This window comes from Sphaerodactylus townsendi, linkage group LG15 (assembly GCF_021028975.2).
Source record: "Sphaerodactylus townsendi isolate TG3544 linkage group LG15, MPM_Stown_v2.3, whole genome shotgun sequence".
In the NCBI taxonomy this organism is placed as follows: Eukaryota; Metazoa; Chordata; class Lepidosauria; order Squamata; family Sphaerodactylidae; genus Sphaerodactylus; species Sphaerodactylus townsendi.
The window spans coordinates 37,002,859-37,019,817 of record NC_059439.1 but is presented as its reverse complement, the minus strand read 5'-3'; the positions used below and the strand labels follow the sequence as shown (position 1 = coordinate 37,019,817).

Sequence of the window (16,959 nt, the reverse complement as noted above, 5' to 3'; positions counted from 1 at the left end):
CGAGCACCTGGTCTGCTAAGGCATTTGCAATCTCAGATCAAGGAGGATCAAGATTGGTAGCCATAAATCGACTTCTCCTCCATAAATCTGTCCAAGCCCCTTTTAAAGCTATCCAGGTTAGTCCTCTCCGAACTGCAAAACCTGCCTCGCCACACTCTCAGAGCCCGGGCCCCCCGCACCTTTTGAGCTGGTGGAGAGCTCTGGGATGCTGATAACGAGTGGCGGGCGCACCCCCAATATGGCTTCCGGAGGTAGGGCCAAAGAGAGAGGAAGTCCCAGCTGCAGGGGAGAGGAGGGGCGGTTAAAAAACAAAAAAATGCTGGGAAAGAGGAGCGAGATCGAATGATGCCAACTCTGTGGTGGTGGGTCTGCTGGCAGGGGCTGATGGGAATTGTAGTCCATGAACATCTGGAGCGCCGTAGGTTGGCCGCCCCTGTCTTAGGGGATCTCCCACCAAAGGATGAACCAGGACTGACTCCGCCCAGCTTTACGAGATCTGGCAAAACTGAGCTGGACGGGACGGGATAGTCTCACTAGATTGGGTGCTGTGTGGTTTCCGGGCTGTATGGCCGTGTTCTAGCAGCATTCTCTCCTGACGTTTCGCCTGCATCTGTGGCTGGCATCTTCAGAGGATCTGATAGTAGGAATGGAAAGCAAGTGGAGTATATATACTGTGAGGTCAAAAGGTGAGGCCCTCTGAATAGAGTAGCCTGGTATGTGAGTCACAAAGAAGTCTGTAGCCTGGGAGTAACAATGAAGATAGCAAGGTCAATAGGTGAATGCATCTGAGTAGAAGTATCCTGGTCTTTGTTTCCTTGGTTGCTTCTACTCAGATGCATTCACCTATTGACCTTGCTATCTTCATTGTTACTCCCAGGCTACAGTCTTCTTTGTGACTCACATACCAGGCTACTCTATTCAGAGGGCCTCACCTTTTGACCTCACAGTATATATACTCCACTTGCTTTCCATTCCTACTATCAGATCCTCTGAAGATGCTAGCCACAGATGCAGGCAAAACGTCAGGAGAGAATGCTGCTAGAACACGGCCATACAGCCCGGGAACCACACAGCACCCCAGTGATTCCGGCCGTGAAAGCCTTCGACAATACATAGTCTCACTAAATAATCTATCCAACGGGAGATCCTGGTTGTCCGGGTTGCACCCATCGGAGGAGGCTGGCTTGAGAGACCCGAGTGAGATCCCAGTGGCGCAAAATGCTGGCGCCCAATTCGAAGGCAATAACGGACCCGCTCAATATGTCTCCTCTCCTCTCTCTGACCCCCCCAGGCCTGCGTGGAGTGCGGCAGCAGCGCCGTCTCCAAAGTCGCTCCGCCCTACGACGTCGAAATCCACGACATGGACCTGAACAGCCTGCTGGAGCCGGTGCCCATGGAGGAGGGCAACAGTGGGCACAGCTGCCTTCCCTCTTTGTCCCAGGAAACGGCCATGGAGGAAGAGGAAGCCGGGCGAGAGGCGCCGGCAGAGAACTCGGGCTAAGCACCAAGGTGCCAAACCACAAACTTCTCCCTGCAAGCCGGCAGCCACGTCTGCTTGCTCTGGACTGAGGACGCTGCCACGCGGTGGGCAAGGCCTGGAGGCTGGGCCTCACACAGCTGTTGCCTGGCCGGAAAGAAGTGGCCGGCGGGCTTGCAGACATGCGGCCGGCTGCGTGGTATGCAGGAGAGACCACGGACGGCCAGTTGGGACGTTGCACTCGGGCCTGGCCTGGGACGGCCGCGGCTCCTGGGCTGTGGACAGGCCCTTCTGCCCTTTGCCGTTGGACCAGCCGCCCTATCCTTATGCTGCCTTACTGAGGATTTCTTCACAGACCTCCTGTAAAGCCGGGTGGGAAGGAGGGAGGGGAGGGGACCGACTGTAATTTATTTTTTTTGCAGAATTGTCTGTCTGTTGTGTATTTTTTTGTTTTTGTTAAAGAGACTTTCTCTTTTTTTTTTACTGATCTGTGAGCGAGCTCTTGACGGGCTTGTTTGTGGCACTTATAATAAAAAAATGAAAGAAAACAAAACAAAACTGGAAAGCCCAAATCCTTTTTCTCTTAGCTTCGCGAACTTCCCCCCCCCACCCCCTTCACCACAAACCTATGAGTTCTTTCTTCTTATGAAATGAATGTGCTACGTTCAAAACAATATAAGATACACAAACACTCGTGGCATATAGGCGCTGGCTCAAGCAATTTATATTACCTATCAGTTACTTGTAAAGTATGCCAAATGGTTGGCTAATAGATTTATCAAACTATTATATCTCCATAACACATATATATCTCCCCTTTAAATCAAATTCATGCAACAATTTATTACAAGACAGCCGTGTTGCATGTATCTTATATTCTTCTTATGCCTTTGCACTGGGGAAATCTGCAAGTTTCTGCTTTCCTTGGTTCTGAAAAACACATCCTTGCATCTGCACAAAACCTTCCTTTAGAATAGGGGGCCCAGCCTTTTTTTAGCCGGTGGGCACCTTTGGAATCCTGATACTGCGGTGGGGGCAGGAGCTGGAGACAACCGCACACAGAAAGGCCGGTGCAAGGGAGAAGAGGGTTAAAAATACACTGTACAAAAGAGGAGTGAGAGAGAGAGAGAGAAAAAAGGCAAGGCCTTGGGGGCGGCAGCATCTGTTATTTTAATCCACGCAGCCACTCCACCACTGCTGGGCAGATATCCCAGCGGCCCCACCCAATTTCTGACCTCACTTGGGTGCCAGGAAAAGTGCCGGCGACCACCAAGACAGCCACAGGGGCCACGTCGGGGACCCTGCTTTGAAAAGAATCTGCTTGGAGGAGAGCGGTGGCAAAGAGCCCCCACTAACATTGCAGAACGGGAGAGAAAGCTGGTGCAAAGGTGCCTTTTCTTCTCCGCAGGGGCAGGGCAACAGCCCAAGCCGCCCCATCTTGGAGACTCTAGGTGGGAGAATTGCCGGCTTCGACCAGGCGGGAGGACACATAGCCCCCGTCTCCCAGTGGTGGTGGGTGCACAGTGTGGGTTACGTAGAATTTTGCTTTCCACTGCCTTTGCCTGCCTCTCTGCTCCTGGTGGGGGGTGGAAAGGGCTGTGAAGTCACAGACGATGTAGGGTGGGTGGCCCTGTAGGGTGTTCAAGATGGTTTGCCCTTGTCTGCCTTTGTGGACCAATTTTGGACTCTCTCATCCAAGCAGAGGTGATATCCAGCAGGTTCTCACAGGTTCCCAAGAGTAGGTTACTAATTATTTGTGTGTGCCGAGAGGGGGTGACTAATGGGTGATTTTGCCACGTGATTTTGGCCTTAGTTATGCCCCTCCTCTCAGCAGTAGCGCGCAGAACTGGAAGCAGTCTAGCAGGAGGTTCACCTGCGTGCGTGGCACCCTGTGCCTGTGTGCATTCGTTTTCCGCCCAAGGACCGCCGCAGCGGCTGCGTCCTTGCCACAGCCCCGCCCAGGAATGCCCGGCCACGCCCCCGTCGTGCCCTGCCCAGCCCCATTGGCGCTTCGCCACAGTTTGAATCCCACCCCCATGGGAACCTGTTACTAAAATTTTTGGATCCCACCACTGCATCCAAGTGTAGTATGGTGTAATGGTTCAGAGCAGGTGCACACCAATCTGGAGAACCGGGTTTGATTTGCAGCTCTGCCACTTGAGCTGTGGAGGCTCAAGACTACGCCGGGGCTCAGTTTGTCCCCTTTACTCCCACGAATCTCAGCCATAATTAACAGGATCTTCATACTGTAGGAAAACTCTCCACCACTGGCCGAGGGCCTTCTCCCCTCCCCTTCTTTACTTGGTTTATACTTTGTCTTTCTTCCTCATGGGGCCCCAAAACAGCTTACGTCCTTATCTATTTTATCACAACAGCCTTGTGAGGTAGGTCAGGCAAAGAGTGTGTGACTGGGCCAAGGTCACCCAGTGAGCTCCCCCCCTTCTTTACTTTGTTTATACTTTGTCTTTCTTCCTCATGGGGGCTCAAAATAGCTTACGTCCTTATCTATTTTATCACAACAGCCTTGTGAGGTAGGTCAGGCGAAGAGTGTGTGATTGGCCCAGTGAGCTTTACACGGCAGAGTGGGGATTTCAAACCTGAGCACCCCCAGATTCGAGTCTCACACTCCAACCGCTATGCCACACTGTCCAAAGTGTCACTACCCCCTTTCCCTCCCTGGGCTAAGTGGTGGTCTCCCTCAGGGGGTCTGTGATGAGGGCATGCTACATACAGGTGTGGGACCCGATGCCACTCGTGCTCCTTCACAGACACGCTCACAAATTCTTCTTCACTAGTTCATAGCAACAGGCTTCTGCCTCAGGGTGAGACCAAGAGATGTAGCACAATGACCACAGTGCCTGTTCACACACAAGTGAGGCTGATCCACCTTCCCACGTTAACCCCATAAATAATGCAACTAAGTTAGAATCCGAGAGCTGGAAGAGACCCCCAAAGGCCATCCAGTCCAACCCCCTGCCATGCAGGAACACACAATCTAAGCACTCCCGACAGATGGCCACCCAGCCTCTCTTGAAAAACCTCCAACGAATGAGACTCCACCACTCCCCGAGGCAGTGAATTTAACTGTCAGACAGCCCTTCCCTGCCCCCCCCCCCCTGTTTAGGTGGAATCTCTTCCCCTTCCCCTCGAACCCATGACTCCTGTTCCTAGTCTCTGGAGCAGCAGGAAACAAGCTTGCCCCACCTTCAACATGACATCCCTTCAAATATATAAACCAGGAGTCATGGGTTCAAGGTCAAGGGAAAGAGATTCCACCTAAACAGCAGGAAAAACTTCCTCACAGTCAGGGCTGCTGGAGGGTGGAATGAACCGCCTCAGAGGAGTGTGGTGGAGTCTCCTTTGGAGGTTTTTAAAGAGAGGCTGGATGAACATATGTCAGGAGTGCTTTGATTGTGTGTTCCTGAATGGCAGGGGGTTGGACTGGATGGCCCTTAAGGTCACCTCCAACTCTATGAAGAAGAGTTTGGATTTATATCCCCCCTTTCTCTCCTGCAGGAGACTCAAAGGGGCTGACAATCTCCTTGCCCTTCCCCCCTCACAACAAACACCCTGGGAGGTAGGTGGGGCTGAGAGAGCTCCGAGAAGCTGTGACTAGCCCAAGGTCACCCAGCTGGCGTGTGTGGGAGTGCACAGGCTACTCTGAATTCCCCAGATGAGCCTCCACAGCTCAGGCGGCAGAGCAGAGGATCAAACCCGGTTCCTCCAGATCAGATACATGAGCTCTGAACCTCCTACGCCACTGCTGCTCCATGATGCAGTCCAATCACCTTCACAGCTCCCGGAAGGAGATACACAGCAAAGTGGGGGGGGGGGGGGGGGGGGCAGTTTTTGTAAACAGCCAGGTGATATAGTTTACTTCAATATAGTTTTTAAAACGAGGTGAATGAACGGGCATCTTCCCAAGGCTGGCTGCCCCAGAAAGCCTTCCCAACACCTTGCACTTGGCAGCTCCCAGAGGGAGGCAGAAACAGCAACAGTGAAGGGGGGGGGGGGCAGTTTTTGTAAGCAGCCAGGTGCAATTGTCACTGCTCAGCAGAATCAGGTCATTTAAAGCGGCTCCAGCCCCCCCGCGCCCCGCTGCCGCTCTGGTCCTGGGGGCCGCCGAGTCAGGCCGCCTTCTGCCAGCTCCGTCCCGAGCTCCTTCTCGGATGTGTTACTTGACCCGCTTCAAGAAGCGACTGCGGCGAAGGGACCGGCCCGAATCCCCCCCTTCCTCCACGGTCCAGGAGCAGACCCTCTGGCCTTTCGGAACCGGCAGCTGCCCCGGCCCCCGCGGGGGCGGGCCCGGTGCAATTTTCACCCAAAAGCAAAAGTTTGCAACCGGAGAGGCGGCCGGAGCCGGCGGACGCTGCTTTCCCGCCCCGTTTGCAAAGCGATGTCGCCTCTCCCGGCCGTGCAAACGAGGCCACCGGGCCCGGACCGTCTCCTCTCGGATCCCGCCGGGTCTGGGGCCGATCCGCCGCGAGGCTTCCGAGTAATCGGTTGTTTTGTGCCGAGCAAGAAACACAAAGTTGCACCGGCCCAGGGGGGACAGCTCCGGGCCGCGGAGAGAGGTGCGGGGAACGCACCAATCAGAGCGCAGCTCCGCCCCTATAAATACCCGGCGGCTGCCTGCGAGGCGCTCATTCGGCGCTTGCCCTCGAGAGAAGAAAGAGCTGCTGCCGCTGCTGCCGTCGCGAGGGGACTTCAGGACCGCAGGACGATGACCGAGGAGGTGCCGGCCGCGCCCGCCGCTGCGCTGCAGCCCGCCAAGGCGCCGGCGAAGAAGCCCAAGAAGGTGGCCGCGAAGGCGGCGCGGAAGCCGTCGGGCCCGAGCGTGACGGAGCTGCTGACCCAGGCGGTGTCGGCCTCCAAGGAGCGCAGCGGCGTCTCGCTGGCCGCGCTGAAGAAGTCCCTGGCGGCCGCCGGCTACGACGTGGAGAAGAACAACAGCCGCATCAAGCTGGGCCTGAAGAGCCTGGTCACCAAGGGCACCCTCCTGCAGACCAAGGGCACCGGCGCCTCCGGCTCCTTCAAGCTCAACAAGAAGCAGCAGGGCGGCGGCGGCGGCGGGGCCAAGGAGAAGGGGGCCGCCTCCGTCTCTGCCCGGAAGAAGCCCGCTGGCGCCGCGGCCAGGACCAAGAAGCCCTCCTCCGCCGCCAAGAAGCCGGCCAGCAGCGCCGCCAAGAAGGTTAAGAAGCCCGCCGGCGCGGCCGCCAAGAAGCCCGTCAAGAAGGTGGCCAAGAAGCCTGCCGGGGCGGCCGCCAAGAAGGCGGCGGCCAAGAGCCCCAAGAAGGTGGCCAAGCCCAAGAAGGCCGCCCGGAGCCCCGCCAAAGCCAAGAGCGCCAAAGCTAAGCCTAGGACGCCCAAGGCCAAGACGGCCAAGCCCAAGAAGGCGGCGCCCAAGAGGAAGTAGGGAGCGAGCGAGCGCGCGCCCTCCCGACCACACACCCCCTCTCCCCAAAGGCTCTTTTAAGAGCCACCCACCGCTTCCCGGAAAGAGCTGAATGTCCACTCGTGGATCCTTCACCAAGTGATCCCCTCTTAAGTTTGGGATGGCCTATGATCTGGGAGGGTCCCCAACACACGTGTAGGGCAGGAACGTGGGGATTTCTGCACTGGTGACGGGTGGGTTAGGACTGGGATCAATTCCCTTCTCCACCATGGACAGCGATCGCCAAGCTTAAGAGATAACATGAAGTCATGTTAGGTTTCTGGTGGTGTAAGTTAGAGTAAGCCTTTTAGTGGCATAACAGTAGCAGAAACGTGTATGTATATGGATACTATAGGTATAAGAATAACAGCTTAGTTTATTTAGGGTTAACAACCAGTAAAACAATTCATAAGGAGCCAAATTCCAAATTATTTATAAATGCAGGGTTAGAAAGTTACAAATATAATTAAAACTTATTTTGCCATTCCTCCATAGGAATGAAGGGTCTTCTGTCCGCCTGCTCTCCTGTATTTGAGCAATAAGCGTAAAATGCACAAAATAAACAACATAGAGTGTGTGTGTGTAATATTTCCAAAAGATAATCTGCAGCCATCACAGAAAGAGGGATCTGGGTTATGTAACAAATAGAATAGTCTAAATAAATCAGGGAGATCAGTTTGGAATAAGGGGGTAAGGTTCATAAACTTAGATCTGAAATCTCTCTAGAACAATGCAATAATTGCTGGGCCAAGGATTCAACATGTCCATATTTCTGCTGGAGTGAAAAAAAAAAACCCTTTCCAAATTGGGGAGTCCAGGAAGGGAGAATTTGCTTAGTTCAAAGGATAGCTTTAATGTAACAGCTACACATACTGGATTTATTTAATCACTACTGTGCACATTTCCTGGTCACACAAAACAATGTTACATTTCCTTGCTGCTTACAAGTAAGGGACATAACTTACACATGCTGCCAGATTCAGTATTACTAAACAGTCTGTATTACTAAACAGGCGTAATGATCTCATAGTTAGCAATTTTATTGCCCCCCCCAATCCCCATTTTAAAAGTTTTTACAGACCTTTTAAATGAATTGATCCTGTTATATTTATATTTGCAACCTTTAAACACTTAATCTTTTCAGTATTTATGCTCTGCTCCCATTAATTACAAACCAAATTGAGGAAATTGGCATTTCTCGTGAATCTTTGGGTATGTTGTCCCTTTTTGAAACCTATAATAGTTTGAGGGGGAAAAGATGACTAGAAACAGAATCTCAAAATCTATTTCCAGCGGCATTCAAAACATAATTCACCCCTTAGCTCTTGGATACCTTTTAGACAGGGATGCATAGCAAATTATATGTTTATCATGTTATGATCCTATTTATTACCCCATATTTATTGATGGTTGTTGTATGATGTTATAATTTATGATGTTATGTTTATTGACCCTGTTTACTGATGGTTGTTCTACAATGTTAGGTTTATTGATGTTGTTATGTGGTTGTGCAGGGCCCTGAGTCTTTGGGGGGGGGGAGGGCGGTGTATAAATTAAATATACAGTATGCATAATGCTGAACCCTAGTCTTAGGAGAGCCATATCAGCGGCTAGGTTTAATGTTCTGCTCTCAGAGCTGCTATATGGTAGATTTTTAAAAATAGAGTCAACAAAGAGACTCTGTTACTTAAATCAACTGGAAACTTTAGCCCACTCCCCCTCTTCCATTGCATGAAACATGAGGGAATTAGGGGGAAAATATGCCATTGCTCTTCTCTTAAACTGTGACAGGATATCAGGATAAGCATTTATTGTCATTGTGCACGCACAACGAAATTTACAGCAGCATTCCTCGATGCACACAATTCCAGACTCATACATCATACTCATACAATTTCATACAATACATCATACTCATACAATTTCAGACTCATACATCATCCTCACTTCCCCCTTCCTCCACCCATCCCTACACAGCCCCAAACACATCAACATGAAGCCGCGGAGTTTAGCATAGCCACAGCTCTAGAGGAGAAGCTGTCTCTAAGCCTCTTTGTCCTAGTTTTGATAGACCTGTATCATCTACCGGATGGTAACAGTTCAAAAAGAGAGTGTGCTGGATGAGACGGGTCCTTCAGAATATTTTGGGCTTTTTTTAGGCTTTGGGAATTATAGAGTTCTTCCAAGGAGGAGAGAGGGCAGCCGATAATCCTTTGTGCAGTAGTGATCACCCTTTGGAGCGCCTTCCTATCTGCCACTGTGCAACTGGAGAACCATACACAGATGCAGTAGGTTAAGACACTCTCTATAGCACAGCGGTAAAAGGACACCAGGAGTTTTCCATCCAGTTGTTGCTTCCTTAAAAGTCTCAGATAGTACAGTCTTTGCTGGGCCTTCTTAACCACCGCGGCAATCTGTATGCCCCAGGTTAAGTCCTCTTTAATCATAACGCCCAGAAATTAAAAACTAGCCACCCGCTCTTCTTGATCTCCATTTATAGTCAAGGGCTGAATTTCTGAACTATTCCTTCTATAGTCCACTATAAGCTCTTTTGTCTTGTTAGTATTAAGAACCAGGTTATTTTCCCTGCACCATGAGAGCAGTCGGTCCACCTCACTCCGATATCAGATGCTCAAAAGGTCTTATACTTGCTAAATAACTTATTTTTTGTAAAAAAAATTATTGTATCATTTGAATATTCCATTTTATATTAATACTCTTCTTCATAAGTTTTCAAATAATACATTTTCCCTTTCCCCCTCCCCCCTGTATTTTCTTCATAATTTTATCAAACAAACAGCTAAACAACTTCTGACCCTGTTTATCTAGAAATTATATACCCTAAAGGACAGAATCCTAGAGTTGGAAGAGACCCCAAGGGTCATCCAGTCCAACCCCCTGCCATGCAGGAACACACAAAGCACTCCCGACATATGTTAATCCAGTCTGTTTAAACAGCTCTGGATAACTGTGTTTAATTGTCAGTTATAGATTATCATGCCATCTCCGCTACATAGAGGAAGACTTAAAGGTCTTTCAAGCGATAAGAGGTTCTGTCCCTGTAGCATAGGGCAGCTGGATTCCATCCCATCCATTCTCCTGAACTGCTTATTATACCAAGATCTCCGATCCAGCCTGTTATCCCAAGCTATAGACTCTATGGTTTATACTGAATCAGATAAAGTAGTCATGCTTTTAAATTGTCAGGATTCTCATTGTTGCCTTATAGTGGCAAAGTTTTTGTCAGAAGTTTGTAAATTGTAGATTATTATTCTATCTGGGGATTTTTTTCAATTTGTTTTTTTTTTTGTAACCTGTATTGTCATATATGCCAATAAAGGCTTGTTTGGAAAACTTTTTGCGCTGGACTATTAACCTAAGTAAAAACTGATTTGCTTTTAGAGTAAGTTTTCAACGTACATACTACAAAAGTAAAAGCTTATGAGTTCATGATTCAGCCGTTTCGTGTTTATGTGGGTGGCTCTTAAAAGAGCCTTTGGGTCTTTGGATTGGCAGCGGTCTTTGCAGTGGCCTTAAGCCCTCTCCCCGCGGATGCGTCGGGCGAGCTGGATGTCCTTGGGCATGATGGTGACGCGCTTGGCGTGGATGGCGCACAGGTTGGTGTCCTCGAAGAGGCCGACCAGGTAGGCCTCGCTGGCCTCCTGCAGGGCCATGACGGCCGAGCTCTGGAAGCGCAGGTCGGTCTTGAAGTCCTGCGCGATCTCGCGCACCAGGCGCTGGAAGGGCAGCTTGCGGATCAGCAGCTCCGTGGACTTCTGGTAGCGCCGGATCTCGCGCAGGGCCACGGTGCCCGGCCGGTAGCGATGGGGCTTCTTCACCCCGCCCGTGGCCGGAGCGCTCTTGCGGGCAGCCTTGGTGGCCAGCTGCTTGCGAGGGGCCTTCCCGCCGGTGGACTTGCGCGCCGTCTGCTTGGTACGAGCCATCCTGCCTGCACACAACAACGAGCTGCAGCAACAAACGAGGCCGGTCGGGCGGCTGGGTATTTATAGGCGACTTCTCCCGTCCTGATTGGCTGAACATAGCCCAGCAGCCGTTGGAGCAATTTGAATTTCCCACGCTCTGCAGCGATTGGCTGTATAGCAACGGCAGCACTTCCAATAGGCTTGTCGTTCGAAAGGACCTTTCTCAGTAGACCATGACTGCAGTTTTCATTCTGGTCGGACTTCATTCTATATAAGCGCTAGAATCGCTTTGGAAGGGACAGTCTTTCAATTGTAGAAGTTGGAGAGAGATTGTTGAAGATGTCTGGTCGCGGCAAGGGAGGCAAAGGGCTGGGGAAAGGGGGCGCCAAAAGGCACCGCAAAGTGCTCCGCGACAACATCCAGGGCATCACCAAGCCGGCCATCCGCCGCCTGGCCCGCCGCGGGGGCGTCAAGCGCATCTCGGGCTTGATCTACGAGGAGACCCGCGGGGTGCTGAAGGTCTTCCTCGAGAACGTCATCCGCGACGCCGTCACCTACACGGAGCACGCCAAGAGGAAGACGGTCACCGCCATGGACGTCGTTTACGCTCTCAAGCGCCAGGGACGCACCCTCTACGGATTCGGCGGCTGAGCCCCCCCGCGCCCTCCCAACACCCACCCACACAAAAGGCCCTTTTCAGGGCCACCCACTTTCTCCAAGAAAAAGCTGATTTCCTTGTGCTAGTTGAACCTAATAGCAAAAATGTAGCCTCAGTTCAAGGGGGACGTGTGCTGATTATGTTGAGTCACTGAAGATTTTATTTAGAAATCGTGTTCATGGGGTTGAAAGTATTGGAAAGCATTCAATCAATATCAACAAGCCTCTATTGGCATACGGAACATATAGTATAAATACAGTTAAAACCATAAGGTAAAAACTTCACATTTGATCATAAGTTCAGTTTGCAAGCTTCAGCCAGGAACTTTGCCACTGTGAGACAACAGTTAAAATCATTGCAGTTGTTTTTAAAAGCATATTTACTTTATCTAGCTCTGTATGGGTTTTCATAGAGTCAATAACCTGTGATAATAAGCTGGATCTTAGATTCTGGTAAAATAGGCAGTGGAGGAGAATGTGCGGAATGGAATCCAGCTGCCCTGGACTGCAGGGGCAAAGCCTCTAATCGCTCGGTAGACCCTTGAGTCTTCCTCTATGGAGCGGGGATGGCATATTGGAAAGCATTGTATGACATTAATCAGCCATTGAGAATAGCAAAAAGGAAAACATAAGATTAAAGTCAAAGTTGAAGGAGAAGGAAGAATCAGGCAGAAAAAGATTGTAAAAGAATATTGTGGGGGTTTTAAAAATTCATGAAGGATAAAATCTTTACAAGACTTAAAAGGAGTCTTGATTGTATCCTTTTGCAGGGGAATGGCCTCCTGTCTTAGGAAGAAAGCAGCGCAATAGGCTCATCCTGCCCCAGTCAGTCCACTGACTGCACATCCCTTTGGGAATTGTTAAAAAGAATCCCTTTTTGTCCGGATCTGAATCTTGCTCCTCTGTTGGGTCTTTGTGCCGGTTTGAATCTGGATTTGAAGGGGGGCTGGAAGGGTCTGTTGGGGGGAGGGGGCTGGAAGGGTCTGTTGCTCCCTTTCTGGCTCGTGAATCTCAGTTTAATCAGTTTTATTACAGCCATTATTTATTCATTTATTGGGGTGCTGTGTGGTTTCCGGGCTGTATGGCCGTGTTCTAGCAGCATTCTCTCCTGACGTTTCGCCTGCATCTGTGGCTGGCATCTTCAGAGGATCTGATGGACTTGATCTGATGGACCATCAGATCCTCTGAAGATGCCAGCCACAGATGCACAAACTCAGGAGAGAAACCGAGAAAAAATATACAACCGCTAATCCCAATCTTCAGTCGATGAAAAGCCTTAAGACAATACATATTCATTTATTTATTCAAATTATTCACATGTACAGAAATCCATGGTATAAAACCTACACGCAAAAATATAATCAGCTTGTAAAATTATTACAGTCACCATCATGCAATATGGCTCTCTATCCTAACATGGATCTACGCTTATTATGTGCCAACATACAAAATTAGGCTACCTGCTGAGATATAAAGGAAACTGGGTCTTCCAGTAAAATTCTTACAAGAGCTGAATCAGGATTGATTGAATTTGTATAATGAGCTAACAGTGGATGCATTGAAGACTTCCTTTCCGCTTTATGGAGCTCACAAGGCAATAGGAAGGATGTGTGACACTTCCCCTGAATTGTTAACACATACTCTCCCATGCCCTGGGATTTTTTGAAATCTTCCTATTAGACTGGCTGATTGAAAAGTGCCAAAATGGGGCCTAAAAAAGACCCAACGGAATTTTGCAGCTACTATGTTAAACCAGGTAAGGGACAGCCAAAATATCATTAATGTCAAATTTGCCTGGTGATTGAAGTGAGCCCAGGAGGGCAAGATGGCTTCCCACGCACTCCCCACCCCCCCACCAGACGTTTGCTGGCTGCATCTGCTTTGATGTACGCTGCATGCTTCATGCATCAGGTTTTTCTCCTTGATCGAAATGACTTTATTGTATGGCTTGGGTAACAGCTGAAGGTACATCAGATTTGTATATAGGCATTTTATTGACGAAATGTTGTAGAAACTTTTAAGGGCTGGTCTTTGACCGTAATAATACAGTTCTGTTCTGCTCAAAATGACCCCCCCCCCCCATCCTTATCACATCTGAAATACTTGAGTGAGCCCCATTGAATATAGGGGGGTGTCTACAAAAATCGTGAAGGATAAAATCTTAAAGGAGACTGGTTCTGGTGGGTTTTCCGGGCTGTGTGGCCGTGGTCTGGTTCCACAGACTTTTCTCTGTGATACACCTCTGAATATGCCAGCCACAGATGCAGGCGAAACGTTAGGAACAAAATCCACCAGACCACGGCCACACAGCCTGGAAAACCCACCAGAACCAGTTGAATCCGGCCGTGAAAGCCTTCTTAAAGGAGAGTTTGCATGGTATCCTTTTCCCTTGGTTACAGCTACAGCAGTGAAAGGGGAGGGGGATATAAATCCAAACTCTTCTTCATCCTGCAGTCAGTCCATTTGTTACTTCAGACCAACCTGCTACAGCAAATAACCACACATAAAAATATTATAAAAGTAATATTTTTATTTTCGAGAGGCTGGGGTCCCTTCAAATGTGGGAAATGAGCTCCCTGAACACAGAGAAAGGCAAAACTCTTATAGGAAATCAAGAGCACACATCACAGGCATTAGTTGCTATGTAGCAGGGCAAACATGGGCCCATCAAGGACCCCCCCCCTCCCCCCAGACATCCTGGCACTTTAATGGTTTAATTGTTTTCACACCATTTCCCCCATCCTTGGGACTTGTTTTGCTTATCTCTGAATGTTTCTTTTATGGCAGCTTGTAGTAACAAAAGATGTTCTCTGGTTCTCATCCCATCTGGGCATCCTGACATACGGGCGGCTGAATAGATATTGAAATTGTTGCCTATTGCTTGGGGAGACTGGGCTTCGTGTTTCTATTACTGTGAGTTCCAAAAACAAGTTTCGCAACTATGGCTCTTTTGTTATTTTGATCCCTGGGGCCCAATGGTGCTATCTGTTGTTGTGTTTCTCTTTCCCCTGCCTACTTGATAAGTTGTATGAATCCCATGAATCCCATCATTGTGAACAAAGGGATTTGCCTGACACTCGAAATTCCTTTACCCTGATTTATCCGGTTTCTTCCTTATCTCAGGCGTGGGCCATCTGCAAAGCCAAGCTATAATTCAAATGGGGCCTCCATTTGGACCCAAAGAATGAACCAAAGGAGCAGCAGTGGCGTAGGAGGTTAAGAGCTCATGTATCTAATCTGGAGGAACCAGGTTTTATTCTCCGCTCTGCCGCCTGAGCTGTGGAGGCTTATATCTGGGGAATTCAGATTAGCCTGTGCACTCCCACACACGCCAGCTGGGTGACCTTGGGCTAGTCACAGTTCTTCCGAGCTGTCTCAGCCCCACCCACCTCACAGGGTGTTTGTTGTGAGGGAGCAAGGGCAAGGAGATTGTAAAACCCTTTGAGTCTCCTTACAGGAGAGAAAGGGGGGATATAAATCCAAACTCTTCTTCTTTTAAATATGCTAAAAGAGACATAACTTATATTGGCAGGCCTAAACTCAAGACAAAAAAGTAACTCTAAACTCTGTAAAGAAATGTGTGTGCCTAGGTACATCTAGAATGTGAAAATAATACTTCTTAATATTATTTCTAACTCTTAATACTAGAAACCTTACAACCTGCCTACACACTGACAGCGCACATCTCTTATATGGATCAAATCCAAGGTAATTGCTATGCAGATCTGGCCTTTCCTGCAGAGTAGACTTGTTCATGGACTACAGTTCCCATCAGTTCTGCCAATTGACCCTGTGAGCAGGGGCTGATGGGAATCATAGTCCATGAGCACTTGGGAGTAGCCATAGATTGGCCAGCGTCCCTGTTGCCCGCTTGGGGCGTCACCAGGTTAGGTGGCCTCTTGAGCAGCGTCACAAGCTCTTTTAGGATGGGGTGGGTGGCTCTGAAAAGAGCCTTTTTGTTTTCAAATGGGGGGGGGGGCGCCTCACTTCCCTTTGGCCTTGTGGCTCTCGGTCTTCTTGGGCAGGAGGACGGCCTGGATGTTGGGCAGGACGCCGCCCTGGGCGATGGTGACCTTGCCCAGCAGTTTGTTGAGTTCCTCGTCGTTGCGGATGGCCAGCTGCAGGTGGCGCGGGATGATGCGCGTCTTCTTGTTGTCGCGGGCCGCGTTGCCGGCCAGCTCGAGGATCTCGGCCGTCAGGTACTCCAGCACGGCGGCCAGGTAGACCGGCGCCCCGGCGCCCACCCGCTCGGCGTAGTTGCCCTTGCGCAGCAGCCGGTGCACGCGGCCCACCGGGAACTGCAGCCCGGCCCGAGAGGAGCGCGTCTTCGCCTTGGCCCGCGCCTTCCCGCCCTGCTTGCCGCGGCCGGACATGATGCTCTTAGAGGCTCACTGAATAGGAAGTAACTGCAGCAGAGACACCAAAGTAACCACTGACGGCGCTCTCCGTCCGGCTGCTTTTATTGTCTCCCCGCGGCTCCTGAACACTCCTTTCTGATTGGACGAGGACAGACCCTGAAGCTCGGCGACCAATCAGAGCGCGAGGGTTCGTTCCCGCCACCACAGAATGGCAAAACCCTCCAGGATGGCGAACGATGCGAGTCTTAATCCGCGTTCCTCTACGGCAGCGGTGATTGGAGGAGAGGCGAGCCAATGACGATGCTCCTTCCTTATTCCCATTCACACAAAAAAAAGGGGAAGAGGGGATTATGTTAATAGACCAATCAGGAGGCGCCAACGTTTGGGAACCAGGCGGCATCCTCTGATCTTTCCGTCGTTCTGGGGTCGCTGCGACCCAATTGGCGGTGGGGCTGTGGGCGGAGTCACTGGCGGGGACGGAAGGTGGGGGAGGGCGTGATCTGAGTTCTGCAGGGAAACTTTCTCTTGCAAACTTTCCGGATGGGTTCCCAGGACCACCCGCCGACACCTCCGCCAGAGACTCCCCCCGGCTCCGGAGCAGCCGAGCCGCGGCACCGAGCAGGACGAGAGATGGGGAGCGCCCCCCCTGCGGGTGAGTCTCCGCTTCCAACAGACCCTTCCCCGGCAGTTCCTGGGGGCGGAGGAGCTGAGTGCCGGAGTGGGGGCGGCTGCGGGGAAACCGGCGTGGCGCCCCCCGGACCCGCTGACCACCTGCCGCCCGAGACTCCCCCCGACTCCGGAGCAGCCGAGCCGCGGGACCGAGCAGGACGAGAGGCGGGGAGCGCCCCCACTGCGGGGGAGTCTCAGCTTCCAACAGACCCCTCCCCGGCAGTCCCTGGGGGCGCTGAGTGCGGGGGCGGCCGCGAGGAAACCGGCGTGGCGCCCCCCGGCCTTGCTGAGAGCTGCCCGGCGCTGAAGGTGCCCCCGGGGGACGGTGCTTTGCAGCCAGAGGCGCGGGTGGAAAAGGGCCGAGGCGGCCGTCGCACCTTCCATGACTTGGAGCAGGATGTGAAGCGTTTCACGGAGCCTCTTTCGAGGGAAGCCCGGAGC

General features: G+C 51.0%; 5 protein-coding genes across 10 annotated transcripts in view; 3 read left to right on the top strand and 2 right to left on the bottom strand.

The window, feature by feature from the left end:
- The window catches only part of PER1 (period circadian regulator 1), a 41,500-nt gene extending 39,465 nt beyond the window's left edge, over positions 1–2,035 (top strand). For all 6 annotated transcript variants that reach the window (XM_048516362.1, XM_048516364.1, XM_048516366.1 and 3 more), the window contains one exon: positions 1,292–2,035. In XM_048516362.1, coding sequence (XP_048372319.1) covers positions 1,292–1,501 — 210 coding nt within the window. In that variant the 3' untranslated portion in view covers positions 1,502–2,035. The remainder of the gene's footprint in view (positions 1–1,291) is intronic.
- LOC125443959 (histone H2A type 2-C-like) lies at positions 370–15,906 on the bottom strand. The gene is made up of 3 exons (XM_048516376.1): positions 15,474–15,906; positions 852–855; positions 370–381 (listed from the first exon to the last, which is right to left on the bottom strand). The coding sequence occupies exon 1, from the start codon at positions 15,862–15,864 to the stop codon at positions 15,475–15,477; it is 390 nt and encodes a 129-aa protein (XP_048372333.1). The 5' UTR covers positions 15,865–15,906; the 3' UTR covers positions 370–381; positions 852–855; position 15,474.
- On the top strand, positions 6,142–6,986 carry LOC125443954 (histone H1-like). The gene has a single exon (XM_048516370.1). It carries the CDS (start codon positions 6,201–6,203, stop codon positions 6,891–6,893), a length of 693 nt encoding a protein of 230 aa, XP_048372327.1. The 5' UTR covers positions 6,142–6,200; the 3' UTR covers positions 6,894–6,986.
- Positions 10,416–10,871, bottom strand: LOC125443957 (histone H3). The gene has a single exon (XM_048516375.1). It carries the CDS (start codon positions 10,853–10,855, stop codon positions 10,445–10,447), a length of 411 nt encoding a protein of 136 aa, XP_048372332.1. The 5' UTR covers positions 10,856–10,871; the 3' UTR covers positions 10,416–10,444.
- On the top strand, positions 11,153–11,517 carry LOC125443963 (histone H4). Its single transcript, XM_048516381.1, has one exon. The coding sequence runs from the start codon at positions 11,174–11,176 to the stop codon at positions 11,483–11,485; it is 312 nt and encodes a 103-aa protein (XP_048372338.1). The 5' UTR covers positions 11,153–11,173; the 3' UTR covers positions 11,486–11,517.
- Positions 15,907–16,959: the final 1,053 nt, after the last annotated feature.